General features: G+C 37.5%; 1 protein-coding gene across 3 annotated transcripts in view; it reads right to left on the bottom strand.

Annotated features, from left to right (window-relative positions):
- Positions 1 to 351: 351 nt before the first annotated feature.
- Positions 352 to 15,534, bottom strand: part of UBE2Q2 (ubiquitin conjugating enzyme E2 Q2) — a 66,321-nt gene continuing 51,138 nt past the window's right edge. For all 3 annotated transcript variants that reach the window (XM_074296489.1, XM_074296490.1, XM_074296491.1), the window contains exons 7-13: positions 12,854 to 12,914; positions 10,743 to 10,833; positions 9,073 to 9,131; positions 4,492 to 4,540; positions 3,879 to 3,974; positions 1,989 to 2,055; positions 352 to 531 (exon numbers count right to left, since the gene is read on the bottom strand). In XM_074296489.1, coding sequence (XP_074152590.1) covers positions 500 to 531; positions 1,989 to 2,055; positions 3,879 to 3,974; positions 4,492 to 4,540; positions 9,073 to 9,131; positions 10,743 to 10,833; positions 12,854 to 12,914 — 455 coding nt within the window. In that variant the 3' untranslated portion in view covers positions 352 to 499. The remainder of the gene's footprint in view (positions 532 to 1,988; positions 2,056 to 3,878; positions 3,975 to 4,491; positions 4,541 to 9,072; positions 9,132 to 10,742; positions 10,834 to 12,853; positions 12,915 to 15,534) is intronic.

The raw sequence follows: 15,534 nt of genomic DNA, 5'->3' as shown, positions 1-15,534 counted from the left end.
TCTCTAAAACAGTATTAAACAATGATTGAAGCTTTACTGGTTTTAAATGAAACCATATATTGCAAGTCTTTGTAGTCCATTATCCTATGAAAGGTAAGAATCTCAAACCCCACTGCAACTCATCGAACTCTGTGTGTGTGTGTGTGTGTGTGTGTGTGTCTGTGTATGCTGTGTGAAAGTGTATGTGTGCATGTGTACAAGTTGTGTGTGTATAATTTAATGCTGACTTGCCTGCTTTGGAGGTTTCACTTTCAATGAAAGGGAGGTGGGAAGAAATGGACCAATAAAGGTCCCAAACTGCTCAGTCCAAGATACCTACGATGAGCAGAATAGAAAGGCTGTAACCTACACTGGATGTCAAATAATTTTTTATCCACTAACAAATTTAATAGCTAAAGTCTTCAGTATGACTGTTTATAGGGGCACTTGTAGCTTATTATCCGCTGGCAGGAAATTTCATTAGAGTGACATCAGTCCAGGCAAAGAACGGTCCATCCACTTAACCATCTTCCTTTGGAGGTGTGTACCAGCCTGGAAAAGGGGAAAACAAAGATGTTTTGATGAATTGGGTTGACTTGAAAAAAATCCAGGCTTCTGTTTAGTTTTTCAGAAAGGAAAGCTTAACCACTACCTTTATCTTTCACTTATCACATTTTATCTAAACACTTTTACTGTTTAAACTTGCTATAAAACTTGGAGAAACCATTGCCCATATTGATAACAAAAGCAATGCAAAGTGTACAGACTTATAAAAGAGTTATCAATTGAATGTAAATTATAATGAAAATAAAATTTCTACAAGATTCATGTTCCCAGCCCAGAGTCTCTCCACTGTTGTCAACTCATCAGAGATAATAAATGCAGTGAGTGTGTGCTTTCTAGAACTCATCTTTATTGCTGTTAACTTCATACCCATCAATAAAAGTTAAGAATGGCCATTGTGCCAGAATATCACTATTGGATCACAACTGTAGCAAAATGCAAGATTTTTGAGATGTACAAATACAAAATTTGGGAGGAATGGAGTCATCGGAACTGGGATTTGGGGGACCCAGGGATTGTGGTGGGCAGGACAGCCATTTTTTGTGTTAGCTGGTGGGTATTAAGAGCTGGTAGTTGAGGTTCCTTCCTAACCTAAAAAGTTCAAACTATTTCTTTAATTACAAAATAGTACTATGTCTTTAGTCTTATTTTCTATAGGATGACCACAGTCACTATGTAGAGAAAGATCACAATATGGTGACACTTGGGACGTTGTCACTTCTTGTCATAGTCATTTACTCTGCTCAGAAAAGTGTTGGCTTTTTGTTTAGGAGCCATTAAAAACCAGTTATATATGAAAATAAAGTGGTTTCTTTTGTAAATACCAAACAATTCTCACTTAGACTAACCTGAATCTGTAAAAGGACTAAGTTACATAGAAACTCACACATCTCAGAGCTTTAAATTAATCTGTTCACTTAATTAGGATTGGAGGATCTGGGGATCTGAGGAAGTAAGTAGCGAGTCCATGTTCAAAAGGGAGAAGGGGTTTGCCCCAAGTCACACAGGCAGTAAGTGGCAATAACTGACACCTCCCCATTTATACAGCATTTTGTTAATCTTACTATCTCCATTTTAAAGAAGAGAAGGAAAGAATTTACGTGGCAGAGTTAGAATCTGCCCTCAGTCCTTTGAAAATGGCATACTGTGATCTTTAGGAACACAGAAACTCTGAAAGCTTTTCCTTTTTCTTTCTATCGTTGAAGCCTATCCAATACCTTAGTATATGATGAAGGGAATTCTGCCTCTGTCATTAATATGCCTAACAAATGCTTTTTTTTGTCTGCAAAGGTAAACAATGGCTTGAAGTTATCCTGGTTACCAGAAATACAAAACTGCCATTGTCTGAGTTAGGAGGTTTTGCTGAAATTGCTTCAGAACATTTTAAAGTTCACACGATGAATACATTTACAAACACATAGCTCCAAAATGACAATTTAACGTACCGTTCTTCTCATGTATCTGTACTAGGGATTTATAGGATTGTTGTGCTCTTGCTAGGTTATACTGATTCTGAAAGGAAGAGTTTTAAACATATTTTAGACCAAGAAGTTATTATGGCATCACTCATTATAACACAATTGACGACATATAACCAAATACCTCACCAAAGAACAAACAGGTAGCATATAGAGGCTTTTAAATGTTTACAAATATCTTATCTGGTTCAGACAGGAGGCTGAATATATAGCTCCCAACATTAGTAACCTGAGGTCTCAGCTCACAAGCTATATCATTTCCTCCCTCAAATTCACCTTCCTCCTAATTCCTCAAAATGAGTACATCTTAGGATCTCCCTTTACAAAAACTTCTACCTCATTTGACTATTTTTAGAAAATGCTTTCCCTGTAACAACTCTGAAAGTAGGTTATGGAACTACTATCATCCACCTTATTTTAGAGATGGGAAAACTTAGACCCAAAAGTTGATGTGACTTTCCTGAGTTCACCACAAAGTCTAGCCTCTGTCACCGTGACCAACCATCACTTCCTTCCCTGGTCTGCTCTAAAGGCCTGAGTCAGGGCAGTAGAAGAGTTCAGGGGCAGGCCCAAATTTTCATGTTGGAAAGGTTCTAAGTTCTGGCACAAGGATGTCCTGAACATCTCTAGTGCCAGGATCGGCCTCACTAACATGTGAATAACAGCTTGTCACCTGGAGGCTGATCCTCTTCAAGGTAATCACTATGGAGTCATGATGACATAAAAGTTTAGAAGTTGTTTTCTTTGTGGATAAGGTATATGCACTCATGAAATTAAGGATGCAACAGAACTTTTCATTTAAAATATTCTGTTTTTCCATTTCAAGTTGCTGTTAAAAAAAATCTCTGAAAAGGGGGAAACATATGAAAAAGATACTAATCTTTTCAAATATTTATTCTTTATGGCTCTGGAGATGGCTGAAAAATGACTGGACAGTAATAAGATAAATGTAGAAAGATACTGTGGGCTAGTAGATAGCCTGAAACTTGGCTTCAAGTTCTGCTTTGTGTGCTCCCTGGGCAAGGTCCAGGAAATGCTTTAATTCTCTTCAAGCAACCTAGAGCAGCACACCTTATTCCTCCTATGGAGAGTTTTCTTCTCAGGTATTCCTTAGGCCAAGGACATCATAGGTCTAGTCCAAAACTGCTCATTAGAGTAATAGCTCTTTGCACTGATATTTATAGGAAATCAAAATAAAAGTAAAGGTCATAGAAATCCTTGTTTACAAAACAACACTATATGGAAATCCCAAGTTAAATGATAGGGTGACTAACTCATAAAGACTCTTCTCTCTGCAGAAAGCCCACTAAAAAGTGACTTTAAATGAACACTTCCTCCTCATTGAATTGCTTATTTGTGGATTGGTGGATTTTATAGTCCAAAAGACCTGCATTCAGATCTTGCTTAATTAACGTTACTTCCATGCTGCAGATTACTGGGTAATTCTCAGAGTTTTCAATTTCTTCATCTGCACTGAGATCTACCTCACAGGGTTGTTGGAGGATCAAATGATAAAGATTTTTCTCACTGAGTTGTTTTGAAGATAAAATGAGATAATCAATGAAAAAACTTTGAAAAACCAAGTAATATATATAAATGAAAGTTACTATGACTAACTTTGACTACTTGATTGATTTCAGACAAGTAGTCAACAGAAAACCAATCTGAAATAAAATCTCTCCATTGTGAATGAAGTCAAAGAAAACTAAATTCAACCGACAATTTGATCAACAACTTTCCAGAACTACATCTGTTGTTTATCATGGAACATGTTTATCATCTTGTATTCTGCATGTAAGTGGAGGGAGGATAGGGGTAGGAAGTGGGAAGGTCAAGGCAAGTCTGGATGAAATTTACCTTATTAGCTCCAAACTGGACTCTGGCTTTTCCTTTGACCAAAGTGGCATTGATCTGCATGATGACAGATTCTATTGAATAGGCACTACTCCAGCCCTAAAAGTAGAAGTATATACATCTATAAACATGTGGCAATTCACTTCAGTCATCTGATTTGACAGACATGTTGATTACTATAAATTTGATTTCTTATCATAAGCAGGTGACATTTATAAATAACTGAAACTTAAACCCACCTTTAAAGCTAACTTTTCACATTTAAAAAGTTCCCACAATCCTACATGAAAGTCCTTATCAGAGGCTTCATTCTGTTCCTACACAAAGGAACACAAAGGCTTCCAGGGCAGGCCAGACTTGAGGCCTCAAAGGTTTGGATCATCCCCAGAGGCCAAACAAGAGGCCTTCCTTGTTCTTGGCTACCAGGTAGCCAGGGCACAGAGGTCAGAGATTAAGCCTCCCTGCTGTAACCATGGGAAGTCCGCTTTCTACTCTCACCAGGGTGTTACATGGTCCCACATTCACTCCACAGGAACTTATCTGGGGCTATATCATTTACAACCATTAAGACCTAATACTCTGCATGACAAAGAAATGTAACATGAAATGTATTTACCTGTTTTGTGAGAAGTTCCATGCATAACGCACCACCACCCAACACATACCTTAAAGAGAGATTAAGAGTCAGTCTTGATTTTTGACTTGTCATATTTATTTCTGCCTTTATTTAAAAAAATCACACTAAAATCCTTTTTTTACTTAGGCCGATATTATGTCATAGCTTAATTATTCCCAATCAAAATTTTAGGAAGAGACTAACAAAAACATTTTAAATAAGTTCTCCTTACTTATATAAGACCAAATGTTCACATTATCCAATTAAATTTCAGACTTTCCTTTTCACTATTACAATTTGTCCTCTTCTTATACTACATTTGCTTTTGACAATGTCAATCTCTTCTACTTACTTTCTCATTACCTTGGTTAGTTTGGATTATTTTTCTCCTTTCTGATTTGTCCTTCCCAAATTTTTAATTCTATTCAAGCCTCTTCTAGCCCTGAGGAACTTTTTAGCAGCAACAACAACCACCACCACCACAACAACAAAAAAAAACCTGGAGGAAACCAGCCTGATGCACCCTTAAGTCTGGCATCATGAACAGGGTACCAAACTGGAAGTTAGGAAGGCCTGAGTGAAAAACCTAAGTCAGACACTTACTAGTTGTATAATCCTGGGCAAATCACTACATTCTTTCTGCCTCTATTTTCTTATCTGAAAAATGAGGGAGTTGGCTTCCATAAAACCCCTTTCCAGCTCTAAGATTTACGAGCCATGTTTTATTGCTAAAGAATAATAACTGAACCCCTATTTGTGGCATTCATTATCCATAAATGTCACAGAACTCAACATGTGGACAATTCAATTTCAGAATGGGAAGCCTGCTTTTTTCCCAATCTTGAACAAATCAATATATAGCATATACTTAACTTAGGAAGAAGTTTCCTATGCAAATGGGAAAAACAAAAAGCTCCAATCATCCCTCACTGCCTTCCATCAATAAAAAACAGAAAAAAAAAAAAAAACAAACAAACAAAAACAAACCTGAGGTATCTTTTGAGAGTTAATAACAAACTTTGGAAAAGCCCTGAGTTTTGTGAAAACAGATGTGCTAATTAAAGCTGTCATTTTAGTACTGGTAAATAATTACCAAGAAGTGTGTCTTGTATCTCTGTCTCTCTTCTTTTCTCTGTGTCCCCTCTTCTTCTCCCAATCCCATTCCCATTTCATGTCATTCAGAATTCATAGGTTTTACATGAGATCTAAGGCAGAAGTCTCCCTGATCAGGAAATGGCACCCAGAGAGATTACTAAGAAGAAAAATAACCCAAATATTTCTTAATAACAGGGAATGCATGGTAGCAAAGGGAAAAACGTGTCTACAAATTTGAATTTACTGCTTCAGTATCCATGTACCCACTGGGTGTTTTCTGATTTGGGGGCCTCAGTTTCCTTTTCTGTAAAATTAAGGAGTCTAAGTTGAGTGGCTACTTTGTAGCCACAGGATTCTCGTTGAGTTGCTCTCCCATCCTTGGCTTAGCTCTCCCATTTGTAAAATGTGGTGGGGAGACAGATGTAGCGAGCTGTCGTCTCCAGAAGCTGCCGGATCACTCTCTGGGAAGAGATCTGCTGTGTCTTCTACTCAAATCTCTCCGACAGATTCTTCTTCTTGTAGTGAACTGTTGTCTCCAGGCAGTTGCTGTTAACTCTTGTCCTTAGAAGTGACTTCCCTTCCTGCAGAGAGCCCCGTCAAGCCTGATGCAATGCAGAGTCTTTTTCTTGAATCCTGGCTCTGAATCTCCTCCAGCTCTTATCCTTCTCCAGGCCGATCTGCTCTCTGCGCCCAGTGCTGTCTCTTTTATCCTCCCAGAGAATGGGCGTGGGATAATGCAAGGGCTTCTGGGAAGAAGCCAATGAGCTTGCCCCCTCTATCAAGTCAACCTGAGTTCTCACCTTGTAATTGTCCAGAAAACCTGAATTCTCACCTTGTCGCTGTCCAGACAACCTCAGTTCTCACTTAGTAATCCTAACAGACAGACTAGAAAATCTCAAGGTAAGGCCTGGGACGTTCCCTGTGATTTCTGTCCCCTCTATGGGACAGTGACAACAGAGTCAGCTACAAGACACAAAAAGCTCCACCACAATAAGGATAAAAGCAGCATCTCTAAGACTCTCAGCTCAGTTACAGGCATTCCACTGAAGAGAGAATGGTTGGGGAAAGGAGGAGGTGTTCAGCCTTGCTCCTCAACTAAGAAGATAAACTGCCTTGGTTTTTGATGAGTGCTTAATAGAAACCTCGAACCAATATTCTCTGTATGATGTAAAGGCAGGATCATATGGTTATTTAAATCAACCAGAGAGCAGAGCAGCAAACTGAGCTATACAAATCGCTGATGACATATACTAGGTCCAGCACTGACAGGGCTAAGTCCAGTCCCTGCTCAGATGGCTACAAGGAGCTGTTCTCTATCCAGCTCAAACTAGTGCTGTCTCCCAAAGGAGAAGCAAAAGCAAGTCCAACAGGGGCTAAGGGTCATCCCCTAAGCTTCTGATAGTCTATACTGTGGAGAATTAGAAGGTGACCACAATGCAGGAATGATGACAGAAACAGCTTTATCTCCTGGAAGCAGACCCTCCTGATTCCAAGAGGAAAAGTACTCTTTATCTTCACTTTAGATGAGCAAACTGAGGTTGAAGGGGACTAAGATTTTCCCAGAATTACCCAGCTAGTGTCTGAGGAACATTCACAGCCAGCCCAGGTCTGCCTGACTCCTACTCCAGAACTCTTTCTATTCTACCCCACTATGTCTCCTTTCTTCTACCAGTCCAAGTGAGGCACTCTTCTGCTGAATGGTGACAAACGTCACATTATCTTTGCAATATTCCAATGAGCTATGTAAGGAGCAGTTAATATTTCTAAAGCATGCAGCGAAGTTCTGAGCCAGGGATTGCTGATACAAGCCAGTAGCAAAAACAGTTCTGGTCAGTCAGCAAAGCGTTTGTCGAAGACGAGGTTTTAAAGTTCAAGATGAGATAGCTGTGCATTGACATAGAGAAGGTGAAAGTGGTAAACTTAGAACTGAGGAAAATATGAGGCAAAATAAAATGTCCTCCATGGTCATCAGAAAATGTATGTGGTAGAGTCAATACTGTCCAGCTCAGAAGCATCACGAACTCTTTCATGACTACATATAAAAATTTGGGGCAGGAATCTGGAGTCCGGCCACCAAGGCTCTGAGTACTCCTTTCTCCCCTTGCCTATGTTGTTTCTCTACTCATATCTCTACTCCAATTTTCCCAGAGTCTGCTCTAGTGCATGTTTTTGTCCTTTCCTGCCTTCAATTTTTACTTATGGTTTCTGTTCTCATACACTGAGTGATGAAACCAAACTTGGGCAGGGCCTTCTGATTTACAAACTCTTTAAGATGCATCAGCTCAATATTCCCACCTTAACATTCAGCACATTCAATTAGCATTTATTGCAGACTTCCCAATGTAAGTTTCTGGGGAGAGAAAGATGTAAGAGGATGGCCCTTGACTACAAGGGACTTTCTAAAGTCCCAGGAGAATTAGCCACAGACACACAGAACTATAACAAGATAGACAATGATCCCAGATAGACAAGAGATCAAGCAGACTTGGCAGACTTAGAACGATGGGTCAGTTCTGGCCACAGAGCAGAGGAGAAGGCACTCCCCTGCTAAAGGTTGGATTTGGGCTGGACGCAGCACTGGCATCAAAGTTAGTGAGTGCAGAGACCCTAAGGCAGAAGGAGATAGGATCCAAGACCCAGGAGATCAGCTTAGCTGCAGTATGAGCATGGAAGGGGAAAAAGATGAAAAAGGAAATAAACAATAATCTAAAGAGTTTCAAGACTGCAGTCCTTGAAAACTAGGCTCATAGCTCATGAGCTGGGTAGCAGGGAAATCACTGAAAGTTTCTGAGCAGAGAAACGGCCCAAATATGTTGATACTTTGCCCTTCCTCAGGATAGGAAAGTATTCCGAGGTCAAATAGTTCTCCAAAAAAGAATGGCAAGCCCTGAACAAATGGAGAAATTGACCCATATCACCAATAAAGAGAGAAATGCAAATCAAAGTATTTCTGCAGTTTATTAAAATCACAGCCAGAAAATTAGCAAAGGTGACACTAATTCCTATTCAAGTAATTATTGGTATTCCTGAAGAATTATATGCAGTGTTTACAATTCAGAACAAATTTATTAGATTCTCCAAAGCCAACAAGACTGTTTGTTAGTTTTCTAGGTTCCTGAAAACCCTTCAAAAGCATTAGTATAGTTCCTAAAAGAAGTAGATCCAGGAATGGTCATTTTCATAAGCTTCCTGTGACTTCTATCTATAACATAGAAAAGGTAAAAATTTGGACCAAATTGCCAAGGCCATAAGCATGAAGTCACTTACTCTTCAAAGTTTTCTTTCCACTGTACCCTGGAGGATTCTTTAGGTGAGAGGAAAGGAGGGAGCCATTCATTCACACAACTTTTTCTGCTCCCCCCCATCACAAAGGAGTGAAAAATGGAAGGCCCACAAAGTTTTGACAAACACCCACAGACACAACACACACTCTGAACCCTTTAAAACGTCTAGCTGCAACAAGTAAGTGAATCTAAAGCAACTTACCCTCCAGAGAGGACGGGAGCCACCACTCTGACAAAAGGAGGGTCAAAGGGGAAGTTATCCTAAAAAGAAAGTACCAGTAGCACACTCAGATTACGATTCAGTTTGAAGAAACAAACACTGTAGGCTGGAGGGTTGTTTTTTTGTTTGTTTGTTTTTTTAAGTTTCAACAAACAGCCTGATTAAACTTGTCATTTTCTAGTAAGTGAAGGTCAAACAAAACAATGGGAAGATTAAAATGCTCCAAGTCCAATGTTAAGTCACTGAACTTTGAGAGAAGCTAGTGCCCAAGGTGCACCAAGATAGGAGAAGGAGGTTTTTTCCCCTCCAATCTATCACCATCATTAACTACTATTTGCTAGTTCTGCCAACCAAAACAAAATCCTTTTGCCCTAATAACCAAAGGGTACTTCCGGCTCCAGAGTATATGATTTTAACTCCCAGGAATAAAGGATTGAATCAGATCATATATTTGAAGATTGGGGAACCAAAGAGAAGAGCAGAGTGAGAACTGGCTAGAGTTCAGAAGCTCCCAGGGTCACAGGAAGTCAAACAAGGAGGTTAGCCCTCCTCTCTGGTGAAGACCAGACTTTACTCTCTCAGCAAGTGCTGCTCAATCTCTCTCCTGACTCCTTTTTATTATATGGCGGTTTCCTAGTGCTCTTTTTTCCTTTAACTCATTCTCTTAAGATTTGGTGGGTTCATTGAAAGAAAAAATTGAACACAAAATACAAAGACTATTAACATAAAAAGAGGAAAATGGGTTTTAAAAAGGTTTAAAAATGCTCATGATCTTGCTAACAGTTTGACTAGAGAAGAAAAACCTAATAATCTGTTTACAATCCCTCCACCAATGATGTCACTGTATAAATAATTTCAGTTGGAAAGAGCCAGAATGGACACTTGGTTATATGCTGAAAATGAACGAAAAAAAAACCGGGACAGAGGTTTCTGAGTACAGAATACATAAGGACCTGGGTCTGAATTCTCTTAGCTGTTATACGTATAGCTGTACGATATCAAATCCATAACCTTCCTGTGCTTCTGAACTTTAAAAAAAAAACTATAAATTAATATATGAACTAGAAGCTTAACCAAGAAGTTCTGAGGATGCAATGAGTTCATTACAATTAAATATTTGTAAACAATAAAGCACTATATAAAATGTCAACTTTTCTGAGAGAATGAATGTATTGCATTTCAGCTATAGATTAAACTGTCAAAAGTTTAATCTTATTGAACAGACTATAAAGGTAAATAAATCAAAGATAAAGAGCCAGTTCATGTTAGATTTTTGCTGCAGGTCAGAAAAGCTAATAGATTTCTAAAACATTATGTTGGTCCCAAAGTACTAACTCAACTTGATGTTAAGTCAAGAGTATAAAACTTGTTCAACATTTTCAAATGATAGCTTCACAAATCTGTTGGGAAATCTTTATAGTTACACAGTAACAACCCAAAGTCTGCATCCCATAGAGCTTTTGGATTTACAAAATACTTTCCTCACAAGCATTTTATGACAGAAGGGGCATGAATATTATTCCCACTTTATAAATGAGCAAATAGGCTCAGAACAATCAGTGATTAGAACATGGTTATAAGCAAAACATTATTATCTTGATTTTGCATCAAAGTAATGATATCTGATTTGGATTTTAGTAAGATTTCCTTACCTTAAAAGAAAAGTTAAGCAAAATATATTCTACCCCTTCTTTTTCTTTTAAGACCTGAAGATCATGATGTAATGGACTGTCAGGATCAACCCTATGGTGAAAAAATAGGACAGTTCAGGTAAGGACAAATCAGAACAGCTCAATGCTCATCCAGGCTGCTTCTAATAGAGCTAAAGTATTCCAGCTTCACTCAGACAAGTGATCACAGCATCACAGCAAGTCCAAATTGCTCTTTGTGCTGATGAGCAAGCTGTGGCCAGCAAGGTCAGTCTCACTGCTTTTAGCCTATCTAAAAGTCATCGTAAAAGCTCAAAGAGCGAGAATTCTTCCCGCCTCTATCATAAAGCATTTGAGTTTTGTCAACCCCTCTGTCTGTATCAGCAACAGGGCTACTGATTAATGGGAGGTTCTCTAAGGCTGCTAAGAGCCACTGAGAAGTCAAACATCATTGTTTCATATGCAGCTTTTCTGTACCTTTTTTTTTTTTTTAAACTAGGTCAAAGAAACAGGAATGATAATTGTCTTTCCCTCTTCCTAACAGAGACTAAAACTGAAGTCTGAGGAAGACTATAATTATAGAGCTAAATTAATTCCACAAAGTAACTGGAAGCCCTAAGCATTTCCTACCTACATTTTGTCTGGTGTTGCCTAACAGCATACGCAACAGCCAATTTTTGGATGGGTTGCACTTTGGCCACAGAGAAATTATGACCATGGAGGAAGTTCAATCCTCTGTGTACTCTAAACTTTTTATTGGTGGAAGGGAATCTTTCTAGCATTGAGATTACAGGTCCAGCCTCCATCCCTAAAAGTGCCTACAACTGCCAGTGTTACAGTCTCAAGAGCATTAGCTTATAGCCTATTATTTCTTATTAGAAAGCAAATGATCCCATACCTTGGTTTCTCAACTTTGCCCCACCTCCCATCTACTTCCTCAAGCATAAATCTTGTCAAGTTACTCCACCACCCCCCTTTTTCCCCCCCCATCATTTCACACTTTGCTAGTTAATTTTGAGGAACAAATTATTTTTCAAGTTGAAGGAGTACCAAGTTCCATTTACAGCACAGTTCTGATATTTAAGGAGAGGTGCTACAGGATTATAGTGCCTTCAATGAGATGATGAGGCCAGTTTCAATGATCTTGTGATGAAGAGAGCCATCTATATCCAAAGAGAGGACCACCACATAGCATTTCTATTCTTTTTTTTTTGTTGTTTGCTTGCATTGTTTCCTTTCTCATTTTTTCCTTTTTGATCTAATTATTCTCGTGCAGCAACATAACTGTATAAATATGTATACATATATTGGATTTAACATATATTTTAACATGTTTAACACATATTGGATTACTTGCCATCTAGGGAAGGGGGTGGGGAGAAGGAAATTTGGAACACAAAGTTTTGCAAGGATCAGTGTGGAAAAATTATCCATGCATATGATGTTTTAAAAATAAAAAAATAAAAAGCTTTAATAAAAAAAGGATTATAGTGCCTTAACTATGGAAAGTTACAGTACCTAGCATTATCATTTAGTATTCAATTAAGTGAACATTTACTTTGAAGCTGCTACTTTGTCCCAAGAACAGTGAACTAGACACTGGGAATTATGTAAAGCTAGATAAAACAAAGTCTGCTGTCTTCAGGGAGCTTACAGTTCACACACTGTACTGCATATCCTATCCCCACACTACCCACACCTAGAATATACTCCCTTCTCACCTTTGCCTCAAAGAATCTCCTTCCTTTCAAGATAAAAATCCAAACTCTATCATTCCTTCCACGTAAAGCCTTCTACATGATTCCCAACAATTACTAGGGCCTTCCCTCTCTCTACCTACTTTGTACAGATGGATGGACAGACAGACAACACACAGACATATAAACACATTGTCTTTCCTCACAGACCATGAGCTTCTTGAGAGTAGACGTTGTTTCATTGCTCACATTTGGGAAACCGCCTAGCACAAGGTGAACATTATTAAAACACTTGTTCATTTACTGGAATGATTAAAAATAAGACATCAAAAGTTGAGCAGTAAGGATAAGTTAAGTGTTTTATAAAATCTATGGTAGCCATTGACTGGGCAAATAAATCCATACAAAAATACTTACTTGAGAAGTTTAACATGCCACTCATATAAGCTGTCATTTACAAGTTCCACTGAATAAATTCCTGTAAAAATATTAAAATAAATTCATGATTCTTTATCTGATGAACTATTTCAATTAACAGAAACTAATACTATAAAACATTCATCAACCTCTGAGAAGACTACAATTCAAACAAGAATTGGTCACAACTGTTCTGATATAACAGATGACTAGGTCATCTGATTTAGAAGATATTCTTTCAACTCTAACTACTATCAAATGAATTGCTAAGTAAATGGAGAAATGGGAAAAGAAAGTGTATGAATAAATACATGGTCATGCTTATTTCTTTTCTGTCTTTTGGTTTTTAAAACAGACAAAATAGTAGCACTCCACTAGAAAAATATTAAGTACAATCTGATGCCATGTTAATTTGTAAACATTTTTATTCTTATAAAATAGTAGTAAACATTTTTATTCTTATAAAATAGTAGTAGAATTTATCTGAGGCATAGGTTCTAGGATCACATAAGAAAGTTGCAAATCATTAAGGAAACTAAAATATCAGTATCTTTTTTTTTTTTTTTTTTGCTAAGGCAATTGGGGTTAAGTGATTTGCCCAGGGTTACACAGATAGAAAGTGTTTAAGTGTCTGAGGCCAGATTTAAACTCAGGTCCTCCTGACTTCAGGGCTGGTGTTCTATCTACTGCATCACCTAGCTGCCCCTATCAGTTTAATTTTAAGACAATTGACCCCAAGGTCCTAAAAGTATAGTTGATATTGCCAGTTCTTTATAATGAGAAATAGTTCTGATTTTCTTTCTGACGATAGAGCATCCAGGCAGCAATGGTAATTGATAGGGAGGATATGGTTGTTGAGATACTGTCAGTGATCTCTAAGAGGCAAAGAGCAATACTAAAGAACTAAAAATGGGAAAAAAGGCCCTGATATTTTTTAAAAGGAAAAAAAGTATGGAGTCAGCAAACTGTAAGTCAGTCAACATCTATTCCTGAAAAAATTATAGAGAATATGATTATAGGAAGATAATTCCAAAAGATGAATTTCATAGAATTAACAATTACATGAAAAGTGGTTCTAATAAGAGAAACACAAATCAAAACAAATATTAGGTTACACCTCATTCCCAGCAGATTGTCAAAAATGACAAGAGCAGGGAATAGTTTTATATTTGATACTAAAGGAATCGAGGCATACAAATAAAATTGTTGGTGTATCTACAAATTGGGTCAACCCCACACTTAACACCATATATCAAAATAAGGTTGAAATGAATTCATGATCCAGACATAAAGAATGATATTATAAACACATTAGAAGAACATAGAATAGTTTACCTCTCAGATCTGTGGAGGAGGAAAGAATTTGTGACCAAAGAAACATGGGAGATCATTATTGATCAACAAAATAGATAATTTTGATTATATTAAGTGAAAAAGCTTTTGTGCAAACAAAATTAATAGACAAGATTAGAAGGGAAGCAATAAACTGGGAAAACATTTTACATTCAAAGGTTCTGATAAAGGCCTCATTTCTAAAATGTATAGAGAATTAGCTCAAATTTATAAAAATTCAAGCCATTCTCCACTTGATAAATGGTCAAAGGATATGAACAGATAATTTTCAGATGAAGAAATTGAAACTATTTCTAGTCATATGAAAAGGTGCTTCAAATCACTAGTGATCAGAGAAATTCAAATTAAAACAACTCTGAGATAGCACTACACACCTGTCAGATTGACTAAAATGACAGGAAAAGAAAATGACCAATGTTGGAGGGGATGTGGGAAAACTGGGACACTGATACATTGTTGGTGGAACTGTGAATGGATCCAACCATTCTGGAGAGCAATTTGTTATCCAATTGCGCATACCCTTTGATCCAACAGTGTTACTACTGAGCTTTTATATCCCAAGGAAATCTTAAAGGAGGGAAAGGGACCTACATGTGCAAAAATGTAGAAACTGGAAACTGAATGGATGCCCATCAATTGGAGAATGGCTGAATAAGTTATGGAATATGAATGTTATGGAATATTTTTGTTCTGTAAGAAACAGCCAATAGGATGATTTCAGAGAGGCCTGGAGAGACTTATATGAACTGATTCTAAGTGAAATGAACAGAACCAGAAGATCATTATACATGGCAACAAGATCATATGATGATCAATTCTGATGGGACATGAATCCCTTCAATAATGAGATGATCCAAACCAATTCCAAATGTTCAGTAATGGAGAGAGCCATCTACACCCAGAAAGAGGCCTGTGGGAACTAAGTGTGGACTACAACATAGCATTTCACACTTTTTGTTGATGTTTGTTTGCATTTTGTTTTCCTTCTCAGGTTTGGTTTTTTTTTTTTTTCTAGATCTGATTTTTCTTGTGTAGCCAGATAACTGTATAAATATGCATACATATATTGCATTTAATATATATTTTAATATCTTTAACATGTATTGGACTACCTGTCATCTAGGGGAGGAGGTAGGAGGGAAAAGTTAAAAACAGAAAGTTTTGCAAAGGTCAATGTTGAAAAATTACCCATTCATATGTTTTGTCAATAAAAAGCTTTTACAAAAAATATTTTTTAAAAAATTGTATCAACCATTTGAGGAAATACTTGAGAACTGTGCTTAAAAAAAATGTGATTGGATCATAGCCTGTGAACCAGAGATCCATGG

Source organism: Sminthopsis crassicaudata, chromosome 2 (assembly GCF_048593235.1).
Source record: "Sminthopsis crassicaudata isolate SCR6 chromosome 2, ASM4859323v1, whole genome shotgun sequence".
NCBI classification, from domain to species: domain Eukaryota; kingdom Metazoa; phylum Chordata; class Mammalia; order Dasyuromorphia; family Dasyuridae; genus Sminthopsis; species Sminthopsis crassicaudata.
Note: the sequence above shows the minus strand (reverse complement) of the source record. Positions and strands in the feature narration are given on the sequence as shown.